Source organism: Medicago truncatula, chromosome 6 (assembly GCF_003473485.1).
Source record: "Medicago truncatula cultivar Jemalong A17 chromosome 6, MtrunA17r5.0-ANR, whole genome shotgun sequence".
Classification (NCBI taxonomy): domain Eukaryota; kingdom Viridiplantae; phylum Streptophyta; class Magnoliopsida; order Fabales; family Fabaceae; genus Medicago; species Medicago truncatula.
Genome location: NC_053047.1, coordinates 19,318,843 through 19,338,944, shown reverse-complemented (window position 1 = coordinate 19,338,944; position 20,102 = coordinate 19,318,843). Strand labels below are relative to the sequence as shown.

The 20,102-nt window shown below is 34.8% G+C and overlaps 1 protein-coding gene and 1 non-coding gene across 2 annotated transcripts; one reads left to right on the top strand and one right to left on the bottom strand.

The window, feature by feature from the left end:
• The first annotated feature begins 7,339 nt into the window (after positions 1-7,339).
• On the top strand, positions 7,340-8,445 carry LOC25496477 (heavy metal-associated isoprenylated plant protein 39). The gene is made up of 3 exons (XM_013596805.3): positions 7,340-7,499; positions 7,590-7,665; positions 8,011-8,445. Exons 1-3 carry the CDS (start codon positions 7,494-7,496, stop codon positions 8,301-8,303), a joined length of 375 nt encoding a protein of 124 aa, XP_013452259.1. The 5' UTR covers positions 7,340-7,493; the 3' UTR covers positions 8,304-8,445.
• Positions 8,446-18,972: 10,527 nt separating this feature from the next.
• LOC120576244 (small nucleolar RNA R71) lies at positions 18,973-19,079 on the bottom strand. The gene has a single exon (XR_005642321.1). It is a non-coding gene; the product is annotated as a small nucleolar RNA R71 (small nucleolar RNA).
• Positions 19,080-20,102: the final 1,023 nt, after the last annotated feature.

The window sequence follows — 20,102 nt, the reverse complement described above, 5'->3', positions numbered from 1 at the left end:
CATGCATTTAATTTAGAGCAATGATAATTGTGCAACTATTGTATTACATAAAAAATCACACTTTTTATAGGGACTAAAAGTAATTTTTTTTTATAAAGGCCAAAAACTTATTATTATTTATAGAGATCATTTACTTAATTAAACAAACTCTTACGGTATATTATATTTTTCAAAAAAATTAAATTTTTTCCTAAAATACAAAACAAACGTCCTCTAAATTAAAAGTTCTAAAAAATAAATTCCCTGATAATCTATATTCTACTTAGTTATAACTCAATCTTAAGTATTTTGTTGTTTTTGCTCCGAAGTTGTCTAAAGGAGGGTATAATTTGTTTTGATATCTTCGTTTTCCCCTTTTGCTTGAACTCTAAATAAGTATGTATTTTGGAATCGAGTGGACCAAGTATCAAGTTGTCACTGACTTTAAATTTGAAATTGTGTGTTGTATTTGCTTGTGAGTTTGATCTTCAATTGAGTTTTAGGTTCGTCGTTTGATGGAAAAATCAGTCGATTGTCTGTCTGACATTGTTCCTGGTCGAGAGACGCGGAGGATCAAGGTGTGTGTGCTTAGGATTTGGGAAGTTACAACTTTTCTCAATCCTAATGAAAATAACTCGCTGGAGACGGTTTTGATTGATCAAAAGGTTTTTTTTTTTAAATGTTGATGTTGTAATTGTCGAATGGCATATTGAATCCTTTATTTTTTCTGTTTATGCTAGGGTGCCAATATTCCTACTGCTGTTAGGAAACAACTGTTATATGTTTTTCATAAGAAGTTGATGGAAGGGGAGATTTGCAAGATGCCATACTTCTCTAATGCCCTAGGGTTTCGTCGTACCAAACTTCATCGTTAATTCCCTTATCCCACAATATGGTCTGTTTCTAACCAAGATCAGTGAAGTTTGTTCTAAGACTACTGATTATGATTATTTGGTTGGTGAGTTTCTTTTCTTTGGTACTGGAATAGATTTTCTATAGTTATTTTTGTTATCCTTCGTTTATTTAGTATACTAATTTTGTGTAAATGTAATTTATTTGATGACTAGAATATCTGCTGAGCGAGAGTATGATAGGGATGGTAAGGTAACCAAGATGATCGTGTTCAAATTAACGAATGACATGTTTTTTTATGTTTTACTTGGCATTTTATCAGGTGTTTTGTTGAATATGTGTTCGTCCTCCTCACATGACACTGAGACTTTTGTAGCAAGTGAGTCTTGTTTTGAGTCTCTGATGTTACAAAGTTTGATGAAGTATTTTCTTGCACCACTATGTTGTTCATCACTCCATCATAATTTTTGATTGATCCATCTACAAGTGTTTGATTGACAGTGGATGGTTGTACCTGAATACTTTTGAGCTTTCCCATCATCCATGTCGGCGGAGTCAAGTTTCTGCCTTCACCTAGACCACACCGAGCTTCTTTTATGAACAACTTCCCAATAGAATTGAAACTTCCAGGGTCCTTCTTCTTTGGAGGTAACTATGCTTGAAATATTTGCTCTAAAGCTCCCGGTTAGTACTGCTCATTTTCCCTTTGGTAACTCCTTCTTCTTTGACAAGACCTCTTTCATAAATTTTGCGTAGATGGCCATTTTAATTAATGCTTCAGCAAAGGAGATGTTTAATTGTAAATTATTCCGGTTATTAAAGGGTTAATGGTGTTTTACCCCCAGTAATATAGGTCATTTTCAATTTTCACCTCTATAAATTTTTTTTTTTATTTCCCTCCCTGTAAAAAAAAAAATTGTTTTGAAATACCTCCATAATAGGTCATTAAAAAACGAAAATTTATGGAAAAATAAAATAAAATTGGTTTTTGAATGACCTATTAAGGGGGGGTATTCCAATTTTTTTTTTTTTTCGAGAGGGTAAATAAAAAAAAAGTGTTATAGGCGGGAAAATCGGAAATGACCTATATTACAGAGGGGTAAAGGACTATTAACCCAATTTTAAATGACTCCTATTTGCAAGGACCGAACACATATAAAAGCCATAATAATAATTATATTTATAATTATTATGCTTTTGATACACTTCTTTTTATAGAAAAATTGTGATAGAAATAAGTAATTAGAATCGCTTAGTTGAAAATATAAAAAATCTCCAGCAATGGCGACAAAAACTTGATGCGTATCGGATTAGCCAAATGTACCAAATCGTTTACCAAGTAATAACGTGTGAGTAGAGGATCGCATCGACAGGGATTGTCCTTTCGTCCAAACAATTCGTGTTACTTACTTTTGTAACATAGCAATTTACCTGTTTTTGGTTGGAGAAAAGTAAGCAGCGTTTATGATTCTTCAAATCCCCCAGTTTATATTGTTGGATATTAAGTAACAACAATGTCGTGTATATTTATCTTATGTAGACTATTCAAGTGATAAGGCCGTTGGGACGTTACTAACCTAATTTAACTAAGGGTTTCAAAAGAATGGTTCGATAAAGCCTTATTTCCCATAGACGCTTCTTTCCCTATACTAACCAGTTACATCCTAGGTTCAGTAGAGCACCACTTAGTCTTAATAATGTCACCTCCTAAGTACCTACTGTAACACCCCGTTTCCCAACATAAAAATTTCATTTAATTAATCAGAGTATTCAAATAAACGGAATGTCACATTCTTTTCTTAAAATCATAAATTGAATAAATAACTATTTATCCTTTAAAATTCAATAACAAGATCTTTAATACTTCATCAATCATGAACAATATCGTATTCAAACCAACGACATTAGAATGCTAACATCCATACCTACAACTTTCGTGTTTACACCTAAGACCAATTCTGTACCAATCAATACCAGTTTTCATTTCAAATTCGGACAAAGTTGTGCTGAAATTCATAAAAATTCACTAAGACCTCCTTGGAGTATTTTCATCATAACTCCTAAACCAAAAATCATGTTCACGCCAAACCAAAGCCATTGGAAAGCTAAAGAAATTATCTACAACTTTCATTTTTAAACCAAAACCCAGTTCAAAACGGAAACGTGTGAAAAAGACGCAAGAACATGAAACATAAGATGCTGTCACTGTGCAGCTCTCGGGAAAAAACCATTTTTCACCCAAAAATCCCAATTTTGACTTTCCAATGCCCAAATTTGATTCCAAAATTTGTCTAAACATTTATATACATCAAAAGAGACTCAAAACCATATAAAACTTGACCAAAAACATTATTTTAGAAAATCATCAATTAATCACTTTTAACCCTAATTCCCAAATTCTCAAAAACTAAACCTACAACATGTTAAATGCAATTTTCAGAATCATAGACTCAAGATTATTGAATGTTAGTCTCACCCTTACCTTATAACTCAAAATCGCCGCTTTCTAGGTCTTTCTCCATTCTCTTGGCTTTTTCTCCCTTTTCTCCAAAATTGATCGTACGTTATGTTTTTTTTCTAAACTAGGTTTCTCCTATTTATAACCCTTTATTCTATTTTATCTTATTTCTCTTTCTCCCCAAAACTCTCTCAAATCTCATAACAACCCTTAAACTCAATATTATTTTATTTTCAAATCTTATTCTATTAAATAATATAATAAGCTACCTAATAAATCATATAATCATATAATATATTCTAAACTCTTCTTAATAATTTCTAGACTCAATTAAACAATTAAATAAAACAAATAATTTAAAGAGGGCGTTACACCTACAACTAGGGTCAACTCTATTTCGGTATCTTTCGCTAGTTAATAATCACTTACTTCCTAGACAGATAGTTACTAATATAATGCTAAAAATATCAAGATATAAGCAACAAGATAGTAGTAGCAATGTTATGCTCTGTCATAACCTAAGTACCTAATCTATGGTTACGCTCCTTTGAAATAAATAACTAAATCAGGAACTTAATAGTGAACAAAAGAATAAATAAAATAAAACGACATATTATAATAAATAAATATCCAACAAAAATATACAGAGGTTCATCTTATAACTCTAACCTAAAAATATTTAGTTACACTTGGTAACTAAAAACAAATTACTAAAGATTAAAACATACCCTAAAAAATCAAGGAAAAGATAGAAACTCTCTCGAAGCTCCAAGATCGCCTTCCTCTTGAGCTGCCACAATTCTGAACGATAAAATCTGAATGAGGAAGGTTGATATTTATAGTGAAAGTTTCTACCTGAGTTTGGGCTAAAAGTACGGGCTTTATCCAAAATAAAAGCAAGAAAAGACGCTTGTGCCCCGCATTTTCAGATGCACGGGGCACATGCTCGGTGTGCTAGGCGGATGTGAGAGAGGGCAAAGTCATGCCCTAGGCGCATGGATGGCTCTTCATGTGCTAGGCATATTATTCATGTTCTAGGCACATTTATCATACTCAGGTACATTGCCATATGCAGGAGCTGGGGTTTGAATTCAGGATTCACTACTTATTCATTTTAAGGGTGAAATTTGATCCACTTGGCTAATTGACCAAAAATATTACAACCACAATATATATATATATATATATATATATATATATATATATATATATATATATATTGTGGTTGTAATATTTTTGGTCAATTAGAGATATATATATATATATATATATATATATATATATATATATATATATATATATCATATATTAATGTTTTCATAACTCATAAATAAATATTTTTGTTTTTGACTAAATATAAAGAAATATTTATAAACAATCAAAATTGTTTTGAATTAAAAAATAAAAATTATTGGTGATATGTATAAAAATTACATTTGGTATAAATTAAAAGAGCATCCTTTAGTATTTGACTACTACTTTCTCTCTATTACATGTTTATTGGAATGTAAAATTCAAAACTCAAAGTAAAAGTCTACTTTAAAAGGGTATCATTTTCTCTTGATTTCAGAGAACTGTCAACCAAATTTTAAGTTTTGATTGTTTTGCAGTAAGAGATCATTTACATGGCAATGGATCCAAATCTAAAAGCAAAGGATTGGTAACAAAAGGTAAATAATTGAGTTTACTTACTTTTTTCAATCTTTTTTTCTCTTCTCACAGATGTCTTCAATTTTTTGTTGTATTTTTTCCATTCTATCTCTGCCCCTTCAATAGATCGTGTTTTACCTCTATCCTTTAAATAATACATATACAAAACACGATCTATTGAAGGGGCAGAGATAGAATGGAAAAAATACAACAAAAAATTGAAGACATCTATGAGAAGAGAAAAAAAGATTGAAAAACGTAAATAAACTGAATTATTTACCTTTTGTTAATTTGAATGAATAATATCATTTATTTAAAAATAAATAAATTAATTGTCTCATAATTAATTTATTTATTTGATAATGTTCCCCGGATAAATATTTATGTAGTGACTTGCACATTTTTTGGTTGAGTTCCATTTTAATTATTTTGTTTCCTATTAGGAGGAGGATTTTTTTGAAACGAAATTCTAGTTGTGTCTTTAATCAATTTCAATATGTAATTAAGAAGAAAAAAAAATATACGCTCCCAAATATGGGTATCATGTTTTTGCGTCAAGTCTCTCTATTTTGCGAGTTGCTGCCTAAAATCCTAGTTTCTTCTCATTCATCCCACCGAAGAGGGATGGTTTATAGTCAATTTTTGGCGCGTCTAAATCATTTTTCTCATTCTCTTGTATTTAGCTTTTCTTTTGTGATTTCGTCTTGTTTCTGCAACGTTGTTTTGTTACTCATCTGTGTGCGTCGTTGTTTGTCTTTTTCGTCTTGTTCAAATGTTTGTTTGGTTTAGATTGTTAGATCAGTTTTGATCCAGTGTAAATTCAACCGATGACTTTGACATCATCAACGTTGTAAATCTGGAGACATAGATATTCTATAAATTTAAATATAGTCAAATTTGTAGGCTTTTATACTTTGTTTTTTTAACAATAAAAAATGGAATATATATTAAACACCAAAAGCAACTCCCCTAACACAAGTTGTGCCAGAAGAATTACTTTACAAGAACAGAGTCATACAAACAACCAAAACAAACACTTAAGCAATGGCCAAACATTGGAAGGGACTTGAGCACCACTTATATGTGCCAAACCTAAAAACAACTTTTTTGGCTTTCAACCAGGCTAAAGACAAATATTTAACTTTATCTAACAACCTGGAAATAGAAGTGACAACATTTTTGAACAGCCTGTTATTGCGTTCGTTCCATAAAATCCAAACACACAAAAGCCAAATAAGCTGAAGAAAGTCATGAGCCGCTTTACCACCACCTGACAAATTCACAAACTGAAGAAAATGATCGAGAAGAACATTGGTATCAACACCGGCAATACCCAGCCAATGGCGCACCAGAGGCCATAAAGAAGAAAAAACATCACACGACCGTTTCACTCATGCCACAATCCGTAACACATATAGCAGCTTCTGTGTCAATTACCCGTCTATGTACCAAATTAACTTTTGTAGGCAATCTATCACGAAGCAACCGCCGAGCAAATAAAGATACCTTCAACGGCACCTGTTTATGCCAGATCAAAGATGCTGCAAGATCCCTAAGAGGAACGTCCTTTGAAGTCAACAAGTGATAAGAACCGCGAACAGTGTAACCCTGAATAGGATCTGGCAACCACACCCACCTGTCTGAAACAAAATCTTGCAGAGAAACATCAGTCAATAAAGCCCTACACTCCTCTAATTCCTCCTCCTCCCATGCCCACAACCTCCTCCTCCACTTCCAAGCCTCCCCACCCTGCTTAACACAAGAGAGAACAAACTTGCCACCGTAATGTATTTGTTCTCAGAAAGATCAAACAACCTAGGAAACCGCTCACAAAAAGAAACCAAACCTAACCACTTATCGAATCAAAACAACGTGTCTGAACCATCCCCCAACTTCTTAGACACACACTCCCCGAACCAGTCTCCATCAAAATCATCTCCCCCATCTCTAATCCGCCCCACCTCCCTCCACCAAGAAGAACAACTCCGCCCTCCAACCTCCCACCTACTTCGCCATAACGGACGACTAAGACTCGATATCAAAAACCACTCCTATCTACTAGCATCCTCCAACACCACTTTCCTAACAAAGCCAAATTAATATATGCTATTGACATGAAATTTGTTAATATATGCTATTGACATGAATGTTGCGAGTGTTTTCGTAAATTTATCATTTTTGTTTTTATCAAATTTGTAAATATCAATATATTTTATCAATTTGAATGAATAATATCATTTATTTAAAAATTAATTAATTAATTGTCTCACTTTCTTGGAAGGAGTGTGGGGCCAAGATGAAGATACAAAGAACCTCACCCCCCACCATACTATTACCGCGTTTAATTATTAAAGTGGACCACACTACTTTTCTTGACTTCAGTTGACTAGTTAGTATCTATATATTGCATTGTACAAACCTCTCATCTTCACTTCACAACTTCATCTCATATACTCTTTTCATCTTCAAATTCTATAGCTCCAATACCTTAGCTCTTCTTTTAAATTTTAACCAACAATTCTGATTTATTGGTTATCAAAAAGCTTTATTGAAAATGATGGTAAGAACTAGATCCTTGTCCATTCTCTCTCTCACTAATAATTTTTTCTTAGCATTGAATCTAAAGATCTTTTATTCTGTTTTGTTGCAGAAACTAGTATTGAAGGTGGATATATATGATGACAGAACCAAGCAAAAAGCTATGAAGACAGTCTCTGGCCTTTCAGGTAATGTCAACGTACATGTCTAGTTTCAATATTGAGAAAATAAATATTAAATAGATAATTTATTTGATATGTACATATAACGTAAATATATTTTAATCATGCATTATTTGCCTTCACATTATTTAATCTAGAGGGAAAAATTTGTGTTTTTCCCTTTTTAACCTCATAATTTGAACATCATGTAGCATCACTTTAATTAATAATAATTCTCCATTTTTTCAATTTAAAAATAAAAAATAAAAGTTTGTGTTTTTAAAATTGAAATATAAAATAATTAAACTCATGATATAACATTGTAATACCTTTAATTTTTTTGCTAAAATTGTATTGGTATATTATTTGCAGGGGTAGAGTCAGTTTCTGTGGACATGAAAGACAAGAAATTAACCTTAACTGGAGACACAGATCCAGTACATGTAGTAAGCAAACTTAGGAAGTGGTGTAATGCTGAAATAGTTTCTGTTGGACCTGCAAAAGATGAAAAGAAGAAAGAAGAACCTAAGCCTGATGTGAAGAAGGACCAAATTCAATTACTTGAAGCCTATCCTCATTATTATTACATGCAACAACCACAATATATTCAATATTCTTCTGTTTCAAGAGTGGAACAAGATCCTGTTGGATGTGTCATATGCTGAATTTCTTAATACTTTGAAAAGATTTGTATTTTCATATTATTTATTGGATTTTTAGCTCATGATTTTTGTATTATTTTTTGAGTGGTTTTTTTTACAATAAGAAATGAAATATATTAACATTGACAAGGAAGTTCCCTTAGTACAAGTTGTACCGACGAGGCCCATAATAATTACAAGTTGTCATCAATGTTACATTAAGTGATTAGCCAATACCCAAGCACATGAACACGTTCGACCGCCACCGCTGAAAGCCATAAACAAAATTAGCCCCATTGGGTTTAAGCCACCAAAAAGAATAATACTTTACTTTATCTAATAACTTAGGTATGCAATTTTCTATATTTTTAAATAATCTATTGCTGCGTTCATTCCATATAATCCAAACTGATATATTCAACTGACTTATACTAATCAGGTTAGAGGTTAGGCCTTTCACCAACATCACATTGTCAAGTTCAGGTAGATCATGATTGACCCATGGGAGAGATTTCTTTTTGCTTTTGGTAATCTGATGTTCTTCTGAATGTTGCAGCATTGATTTACTAATGGTGGAATCATATGTTTCTCTAGCAACAACAAATTTTATAGTTTGAACCTTTTTGTTCCTTTTATCCTTTCCATAGTCCTTCAAGGCATAGGCAAAATTCTTGTGTTGATGTTTCTTGTTTTGAGCTTTATGATAAAATCCTATACCATTTGGTTTTCCTCTGATTTGAACTTCTAAAATTTCTTCTAGAGCATTTGTTCATGTGGTTATCATTTTAACCTGTTTCTTTAAATGTTCTAGTTGAGAGTTTATTTGAGTTACCTCATCATTGATCTCAGATATTTTTGCCAGATGATTGTCCCTTTCAGTTTGCAGTTGACTGATGATCTTCTTCTGTTTTTCAACCACCTTGCATATATTTATACTTTTGGTATACGGATCTTTGTAAGAGATTACTAGTTCTTCATAAGATAATTCTTCATCACTTGACTCATCATCAGACATGTATACACCAGTTAAAGCAGTGACATTCTTAGCATATTCATTTTCAACCTCTCCTTCTCAGTTGTCTTCATCAGACCAGGAGACAGCCAAACTTTTCTTTTGTTTCTTAAGGTAGGTCGTACACTCAGTTCTAATGTGACCATATCCTTCACATTTATGACATTGAACATCCTTGGATTGATTGTTATTCTTATCAGTCTTGCTGTTGATATTGATTTCAAAATTTTGAAGAGATCATATCAACTCATCAACCATCAGACATGAAATGTTCTGAGCTTCTTCTATAGCAGTTACCTTCATATCAAATCTCTCAGGTAGAGATCTGAGTATTTTCATCAGACATTTTCTCTCCAAGAGAATCAAAAGTTTTTGCAATGTAAAGAATGTTTAAGTGTTAATCATGTATGCTCTCATCCTCCATCATTCTCAGATTCTCTAATTTTGTAGTATGAAGTTGAAGTCTTGCACTTTTTACCTTAGTAGTACCTTAATGTGCAGTTTTGAGAATTTCTCAGGCATCTTTAGCTATATTACATTGCTTGGTCAATCTGAACATGTTCTTATCTAGCCCATTGAATAATGCATTCAATGCTTTGGAATTTCCAAGAGCTAGTTCATCCTCAGCAGTGGTCCATTCTTCTTTTGGTTTCAAGACAGCTGTCTTGTTCCCATCTTTTTCAAGTGTCACAGGATGTTCCCAACCTTTCAGAACTGCTTTCCAAGTTCCGCAATCAATAGATTTGAGAAAAGCACTCATACGTGATTTCCAATAGTCATAGTTAGACCCATCCAACATAGGTGGTCTGTTAGCAAATCCTCCTTCCTTGTCCATTTTGCTAGAAAGAAACTTCCCAGGAGCTCACCCTAAAACAAGCAGGGTGCATACTCTGATGCCAATTGAAATTTCTAGCGTACTTGTTTTCAGATGTTTTATGCAATGTTTCAACGTCAAACACACAATAGGAAGATGTTCCGTGTAATGTTACAAAATCACGCAAACAAACAAATAAAATTCAAGAAAATAAATGACAAGAAAGTAAAGGACACAGTGAGTTTGTTGACCCAGTTCGGTGACAAACACACCTACTCTAGGGGCTGCAACTAGTGTATCAAGAACTACTAGATCTGAGATCTCATCTCGCTATCCTACAATCAGACACAACCCCTGTGATTATAATATTTAAACACACAAATTGTGAAGTTACCTTCAAACAAACAACTACAACCTTGCTTAAAAGTTTTGGTGTAGCACAACGAGTTACAACTCAACAAACAATCCTTAACTTGTATCAAGAAGATACAAGAAAGGCTCGCAATAAACAAACAGTACTAAACTTGCACCAACATGATACAAGAGTAGACACACAAATACTCAAAACCCTAAAACCAGACTTTTAGAAATGACGGCTTGCATAATCAATTAGGTCTTGAAGTCTTCCTTTTATACTGAAGCAATATGGGATAACAAACCTTATTGGGCTTCAGAACAAATTGGAGATCGTTCAGATGATCTACAAAACACGAATCAGAACAAATAAGGAAAGTCATAAGAAAAAGGAACATCTTTCGGAACTTCCAAAAATATCCAATTATTCCCTAAAATATTGTTGCTCCTTTGGAAATAAAAGCACAACTGATTTTGTACAGATATGCGTGTTGCTTGTAGATCTGTCAAAACGGGCCGTCCCATTCAATAAAACTTAGGGCTTGGGCTAAAAAATTCCAGCCCGAATTTTTTCAGGGTTTTTTAGCCCGGCCCGAAAAAGCCCGCAACCCATTTGGGCTGGCCCGCTCGGGCTAAGGGCAGCCCGCAAAAAAAATATAAGTTGGTTCAGTTTTGGTGTAGAGTGAATGAAGGATCAAGTGCAGACCAAGGAATAAGCTTCCAACCAACTTTAAGTAATGTCTATATTTTTCATTATGAGTTGAAACTATTCCGTGTATTCGATCAAGTGTAGAAATTGAAAGACTTAATGGGTTTTTTAAGCATCTGCAGTAATATCTAGTGAAGAGATTAGTTTTTCACATCTTAATTTCTCTCCCTGCAATTACTTTTAATACGGGTGTATTTGTTATAACATTAGAAGCTTTCCAATATAACAGATAGTAAATTGTCTATATGTTATAACAATTCTTATAAACTTAATACAAATTTGTTTAAATTGTCTATATTTGTTTAACAAATTAAAGCCAAAGAATGCATTTATTAGCATGATTAGGTATTATTGGTGCTACTACTAATTTTTCACACTCTGTAGGCTACTAGAACACAGCCTGCACAAAGCTTACACTGATACCTCTAATCTTCAGTAATACCTCTTGTCTTCGTTTAGTTTCTTTACTCACCCGAACATATTGTTATTATAATTATATAAATATTTGATTTCTATATGCTATTATTTTGTTCACTGATTCTGTTTTTTTGTTAGCTTGTACAAGTTATGTTGAGATCATTAAAGGATTTTTTTTTTTTAAAAAAAGGAACACGTGGGCTGGCCCGTTAGCCCGGGAGCCCGTATAGGACCGGGCTCAGGCTCTATTATTCCAGCCCGTATTTAAATAGGGCTTTTTAGCCCGGCCCTAAAAAGCCCGCAACCCGCTCAGCCGGGCCCAAAATGGGCCGGGTAGCCCGTTTTGACAGCTCTAGTTGCTTGGTTAGCAAGATATGGAAAAGTGGTTTCCTTAAAAAGATAAAGTGCGCGTACAAGTAGGCATGAAACCAGGCACACTGAACCGTGTCACGATGTTGGAACATTGTATCCAACAACATAAACATGGATATTTATTTTAGCAATAATGCAACCAATACAAATACCCAACATTAAGTTTTGATGATAACAAGGTATTAAAATGTAAATTGGATATGCTAATATTTGTTCAAGTGTGCAGAACCATGGAAAAAAAATTATAAGCCAAGCATTGGTTCTCATAGAACAAAGAGAGCAAACGTATCTACAAATGAAGCTTATGTTCCAAGACAGATTCTAAAGACTTAGGGTGCGTTTGATTTGCTAAAAAATGAAGGTCAGGACAGAACAACTCTAGCTGTCCAGTGTTTGATTTGTAAAACTGTTTCAGGTACAGGACAAACTGGAGGCAAGGGACAAGATAAAAACTCATATTTTTGTCCCTCATCAAACCACAGCACAACTTTTTGTCCCACGTACAAATTGTCTAAAATACCAAAATAGCATTTTGTCCCTCAAAAATCGTATAAAACAAAAAATTACTCAATGCCATAAAAAATTTGTCCTGTGTTGTTCTGCCTTGTGTTGTACTGTTCTATGTTGTACTGTTCTGTCCAGTACTTGCTGTTTTGCAAACCAAACGCACTCGAGAGTCTAAAGAGCCTTAAAAGCATAAGTTCATCAGAGTCTAAAGGAATTAGAAGGCATTGGATGCTTATCCACTGAAGAGCGCAGGGAAAGGACATAGTACAATTGTGCAACTACTACTCCACTCCTCATGTCGGCAGTGGTACAAGATAACAACTGTGTCTACTCTGGTTATTCTCTATTCAAGGAATGAATTTGAAATTGTTCCCTCCTAGGACAATAACCCAATCAAGAAACAGATCATTGGCGATGATCAAGCTTCAACAACGACTCTTTTGATGTGCTGGAAATTAAGCAACAAATTATTAGTGAGAACTTGAAGATTGTAAGAGACTCACAATAATTTTACAAGTGCTAAAACTCCGCAGAAATTGTTTTCACATCAAGTTCACTTAGAATTTCTTAACAACTTTCATATCTTAGAAATTCTAGAGACTCAAAAAAATTTCCGTGTAATTCTGTTTGATTAGAAGTCTCTTGTTTTTGTGCTTGAGCGTATGAAGTCTCTTGCGTGTGTGGTTGAGCATATGAAACCTCTTGCTTTTGTGCTTGAGTAGTTTGAAGTCTCTTGCTTTTGTGCATGAGCAATTGTAATCAGATATTGATTTTAGTGAACGCTCCTTGGAAGGGCAAGGGTGACAAGAATACTTCTGGATTGTGGAAGGAACTTGTATAATTGTTTTGTGTCTTTCTCCTCTCTCTCTCTCTCTCTTTACATTATCCGCTAAATAAGATTTTGAACTCCGTTCCAGCCTCTGAAATATATCAATCCCCCCCCCCCCCCCCCCCCCGCCCCCCCGTCTTGTGTTTTTCTCACCTTCAGACCTTGCCTAAAAAAGAACCAAAATCATCGGAAGAGCACAAACGTTACCCCAACTCTTGACACCCAGAAGCAAGGTATCATCGGCAAACCAAAGATGAGATACAACTAAGGGGTGGGTCGAACTAACAATATTGCCAGTGTAAATATTTGTCGCGACCATAGCTTTCATAATTATATTCAGCCCCTGTGAAATTCTAGCACACTTGTTTTAATATGTTTCAACGTTTACAATGTTCCAACATCACAAAATAAACAGAAATAAAAAACAAGAAAATATGGAAACAAAGCAGATCGGTTCAGCTAATCTGCAAAACAAGAATCAGAAACAAATATCGAAAGTCCTAAAATGTCGGAACATCTTTAGGATCGAACAAAAAAATAACAAACATTTCCTAAAATATAAATATTACTTTAGAAATATTCCACAACTAATTCTGTATATGTAAGTTAAGATTGTAACCTAAGAGGGGGGGGGGGGGGTGAATTAGGTTTCTAGGAATATTGGTTAATTTTTGCAAGTTTAGCGTTCTTGATCATTTTTCCAGAAACTTAATATGAAGGTATGAAAGGAAAAATAAAAGAGTAAGGGAAGAAGAAAAGACACAAGAGAATTATAGTGGTTCCCCTCTAAACCTTAGGGTCAGTCCACTCCCTTCACACCCCACGAAGGATTTCACTATGTTAGAATCTTTGTTACAAGCAATCTTACCCTAAGACCCCCTAACAATCTTTCTAACATAAACACAAGAAAGAAATTCTCTCTCTTGATTACAACACAAACACCAAACACTTTTGAATAGCACCCCCACTATCTTAAACAATAATTCTCACCAACAATGACAAAAAACTTTATAACAAAGTAATTGAAAAATAACAAATGTATGGCTGTATATCTTTGTCAATATCACTCTAGCAAATGGACTTGGTGCTCAGAAAACTTTTGAATAAATGTTAAAGTGTATGCAAAGTTTTCCAAACAATTTGAATGAAAGTTTAAAAACGAGTGATATTGAAAATGTCAATTGAGATAATGAAAGTTGTTGTATTTTTTCGTTTTGATTCTCAATTGAATTTATAGAGGTTAAAAAGATTATTATGAAGCAATGCTACTTACAAAGAGTATAACCAAGAAGTCTAGGCACTAATCTTTAATCATAATCATCATCTTGTGCATCCATAGGTGTTCTTCTTTTGTGATATGAGTTTGTTATCATCAAAACCAAACCAAGTCTAAGAAGGAAATCTTCTTCACAATATCCCCCTTTTGATGATGACAAACCATATCCTTTTGACAATGTTTCCTCAATGAAAATCCCCCTATCTTATATGTCTCCCCCTTTGTTTTGCAATTGGATACCTGAAGCAATTTAAGCAGAAAACACAAACATACACTTTCTCCCCCTTTTGACATCATCAAAAAGAAGAAAAAGGGTAAATTACAAAGGGTCGTAATATAAGGGAAATAATAAATTTTATGTAGAAAAACTTATCTTCTTCACAATGAATATTTTGTCTTTCACCATGATTGTGAATAAATAAGAATGCAACTTGCAAGTGATCGTCTCTTCATCAAATCACAACCATTAAATAATCGCAAATAAATTGAACCATATCATGTGGTCTTGTATCCTGAAGAACCCAATCTAAATATGACAATTTTAGCACTTGGTCTTCAAATACCTACAAAATAATTAATAGTACTTTCTATGTACCCATTGTGATTTGGGTCCTTGTGGGTTAATACCTTTCTTTACCCAAATAAATTCACCATAAGGAACACCAAAGTTTCTTATGTAACAAGTATTTGGAGTATGCCCTTTTATGTTGCAATAAAAACATGTTAAATTAAGAACATGATGTGAACCAAAATTATTACCTTTGAAGAATGTTCAAGTGATAGTCTTGAATGCTCTCATCATTCAACATTTTCTGATTCTCAAATTTAGTAGTAAGAAGTTGAATTTTATCACTTTTTACCTTGGTAGTACCTTCATGTGCAATTTTGAGAATCTCGCAAGCATCCTTAGCCAAAGTACATTGTCTGATCAAGCTGAACATGTTCTTGTCTACACCATTGAACAATGCATTCAATGATTTGGAATTTCCAAGAACTAGTTCATCTTCAGCAACATTCCATTCTTCATCAGGTTTCAAAACATCTGTCCTGTTGTCATCAGCATCAAGTGTCACAGGATGTTCCCAACCTTTCAGAACTGCTTTCCATGTTTGCTGTCAATTGACTTATGAAAAGCACTCATACGTGATTTCCAATAGTCATAGTTTGATCCATCCAATAAAGGTGGTCTATTCAGAAATCCTCCTTCCTTGTCCATCAGGCTAGAAATAAACTTCCCTGTAGCTCACCCTAAAACAGGCAGGGTGCCTGCTCTGATGCCAATTGAAATTCTAGCGCACTTGTTTTAATATGTTATGTAAGATGTTTCAACGTTTACAATGTACCGTTCAATGTTGCAACATCACGAAATAAATAGAAATAAAAAACAAGAAAGTAGATGAACACAGTAAGTTTGTTGACCTAGTTCGGTGACAAACACACCTACTCTGGGGGTTACCAATCCAGGAAGCAAATCCACTAGTGTAGTCCTTATTCTATAGCTCTCAGCAAACTCCTCGTTTACACTAAAGTACTAGGACCTACCTGTATAGACTTCAACCTAGGAACTCCTAGATCTGAGATCCCATCTCACTATCCTATGGTTAGTCACAACCCCTGTGACCTATCAGACCTAAACACAAACTCAAAGATGAAGTTACCTTCAAACAAACAACTCGCACCTTGTTTTACAACTTTGGTGTAGTACACAAGAGTATCAAACTCAACACACAGTCCTAAACATGTATCACAGACGATACAAGAAAGGCTCACAATAAAGGTTCTAAACTTGCATCAACATGATACAAGAGTAGAGCACATGTAGACTCAAAACCCCAAAAATCTAAACTTTATAGAATGACGGCTTGAATGAATCATTAGTTCTTGAAATCTCCCTTATATGCTGAAGCAGCTTGGGCTACAAAACAAGAATCAGAAACAAATATGGAAAGTCCTAAAATGTCGGAACATCATTAGGATCGTCCAAAACAATAACAAATATTTTCTAAAATATAAATATTACTTTAGAAATATTCCACAACTGAGTATGTAAAGATATGTGCGTTGTTTGGTCAATAAGATAAGGAAATATTGTTTCCTTAAACAATAAAGGGCGCACGTACAAATAGGCATGAACCCAGGCAGTCTGAACCGTGCTACGATGTTAAAACATCATATCCGACATCTTACAGAGATGCCTAAACACATGTTGGAACATTGGTTCCAACAACACAAACAAGGATATTTGTTTTAGCAACAATGCAGCCAATAGAAATACACAACACCCTCCGCTGCCAATAAAAAGAGAAAAGGAGATAGGAGATCCCCTTGACACAAGCACCTCTCTAACAGGAAATCGTTTTTAGGACTACCATTGACTAACACATTATTTACCTGTGTTTTTGGCAAATTACGGGCTAGTTCTGATTATTACAAGCGATACCGAACTAGAAATCTCAGGACATGTTTTGCAAAGGTTTTGATCGAAAATGGTTTGAAAAAGGCCATGAAATGCACTCAGGTTACTTAGAGAGCAGGACATGTTTTAGAGTCAAAAAGGGCGCTGTCTGATGAGTCAATTATATGTTATTTTAATATGCTTTTTAGTTTAGTTTTATTTAGATTTTATTTAGTTTTATATTAGTATTATTTCCTTTTTAGAATAGTTTACTTTAAAATGCAATTTATTATATTTCAAGGAAGAATATTGGATGGAGAGAGTCTTGGAGCAAAAGAAAGGGATTTGGAGCAGATTGGACACAAAAAATATGAAGATTGGGAAACAAAATATATCTCCCACAAGTCAGAAGCTTGGCACGGCCCGTGCTAGCCTTGGCACGGCCGTGCCACCCTCCAGATGCCTTTTGCTGCTTTTTCTTTGATTCCAAGCTATTCTATTTTGGCGCACAATCTACCGAGGAATATTCTAGGAATATACTTGCTTAGATTTTAAGTCAATTGTGTACTATAAATAGAGTAGCTAGCCATCACTAAATATTCATCTTTACTTGGAATACAATAAGTGACAATTGCTTTTCAATAAAGTTCTTTTCCTTTCCTTTATTTTCCTGTCTTTTACTTTCATGCTTTCTCTCTTCTCCCCCATGTCTACGATGAACATGAGTGAGTAGACTTCTTCTTGTCTTGGGATTGTTGGATAAGTCTAAATGACATAATCCTAATCAAACCAAGCCCTAAGCCTTAATCTTATGTAACCCTAGTTTCTTATCTGAATTCACCGTCTTAACATGGATTAACCATTATCAAACTGTGGAAACGAAAGTGGAGGGTTTGATAATTGTTCGTCCATTATTCCAAATATCAATTCATAAAACGAAAGTGGAGCTTTGATATTCGAACAAGTGAATTCAGACAAGGATTGCAAAGTCAGCGAAATAGGCTTTGCAATCTTTGAGACATATAGTTTCGATCTTCAAGGGAACTAATAACAATCAAGTCAGCGAAATAGGCTTGGTTGTTAGAGGAACCAAAATCCAATAGTAATCAAGTCAGCGAAATAGGCTTGGTTGCTAGAGGAACTTAAGAGAAACTGTCTTGAGAAATTAGGTCTAACATAACATTATAAGCTTATGGTTTCGGTTTGAGAAGGACTTGTTATTTAGATGAAACCAACGATCCCAAGGCTCTTTTATTATATTGCTTTCAACCGTTTAAAAACCCCCAATCTACAATCTCTTCTCTCTTCTAATCATCTCTAAAGGTTAATTAAATTGAACTACTCCCTGTCGGAACGATACTCTTTTATACTACTTCGGTAAGACCGTGCACTTGCGGTTTTATCTCATCAAGTTTTTGGCGCCGCTGCCGGGGAGTAAACTAATTTAATTAATTCTTTCTTTGTGATTAGAACTCTCTTCTCTTTTCTCTTCCTCTTCTCTTCTACTTTTCTTTCTTTTTGTTTTACCACTAACTTCTTGGGTTCTCGGTTTCTTATGCGAAGAAGTAAAAGTCTCGGAGAATTTATTCCTGAGATCGAAAGATTTTTGCATAAGAAAAAGAGAGAGGCACAAAATAATACCGCTATGGCTGAACGTACTCTCAAAGAGTATGCTACTCCTTCAACGGAAGAGCCACAAGCTATTATCGTGTACCCAACGGTTGCGGGTAATAACTTCGAGATCAAGCCTGCACTACTCAATTTAGTGCAGCAAAACCAGTTTTCTGGATCACCCACTGAGGATCCAAATCTCCATATTTCTTCCTTCCTTAGACTCAGTGGCACCATAAAAGAGAACCAAGAAGCCGTAAGACTTCATCTCTTTCCCTTTTCCTTAAGGGATAGAGCTAGCGCTTGGTTCCATTCCCTAGAAGTCGGTTCCATTACTTCATGGGACGATATGAGGCGAGCATTCCTCGCCCAATTTTTCCCCCCATCCAAAACAGCTAAGCTTCGAGACCAAATTACGCGTTTCAATCAAAAAGATGGGGAGTCTCTCTATGAGGCGTGGGAGCGTTTCAAGGAAATGCTTAGACTTTGTCCCCACCATGGCCTAGAGAAGTGGCTTATAGTCCACACGTTTTATAATGGCTTGTCATATACCACTAAGATGTCTGTCGATGCAGCTGCAGGTGGAGCTCTAATGAACAAAAACTACACGGAGGCTTATGCTTTGATTGAGGACATGGCTCAGAATCACTACCAATGGACCAACGAAAGAGCCGTCACCACTCCTACTCCCTCTAAGAAAGAGGCAGGTATACACGAAGTCTCTGAATATAACCACCTTGCTGCTAAGGTTGAGGCATTAACACAAAAAATTGAAAAACTTAATGTTAATGCTGTCCCACCTTCTTCTGCATCCCCTCCTTGTGAAATCTGTGGTATAACTGGTCATATAGGTGTTGATTGTCAGTTAGGTAGTGCTGCCAACATTGAGCAACTGAATTACGCTCAATACAACCAAGGAATGAGGCCAAATCAAAATTTTTACAAAAATCCTCAAGGTTCCTATGGACAAGCAGCACCACCTGGCTATACAAACAACCAGAGAGTGGCTCAGAAATCAAGTTTGGAGATTTTACTGGAAAATTGCATTGCAAATCAAAATAAAAATCTTCAAGAATTGAAAAACCAAACAGGATTTCTGAACGACTCTCTCTCCAAACTCAATACCAAAGTTGATTCCATCGCCACGCACACCAAAATGCTTGAGACCCAAATCTCCCAAGTGGCCCAACAAGTGGCCACCTCTTCTCAAACACCAGGAGTCTTTCGTGGTCAGCCTGAAACAAACCCCAAAGCCCATGTCAACGCTATTTTTCTAGGGGGTAGTAAGATAGAAGAGACTGTTACTAAGGCCAAAAGTGTCAAGAAGGAGAGTGTCAGGTGTCTAGGTAAGAATGGTGTGATAAAAAGTGAGAAACCGCTTGATAAAAACAAAGCCCTAACACCTTTAAGGCTTACTAAGCTCAACTTGGAGGCTCAATTCACTAAACTCTTTAACATAATTCGAAAGATTTGCGTTAAAATCCCCTATGCTGAAGCTTTGTCTCGTATGCCTCTATACGCCAAGTT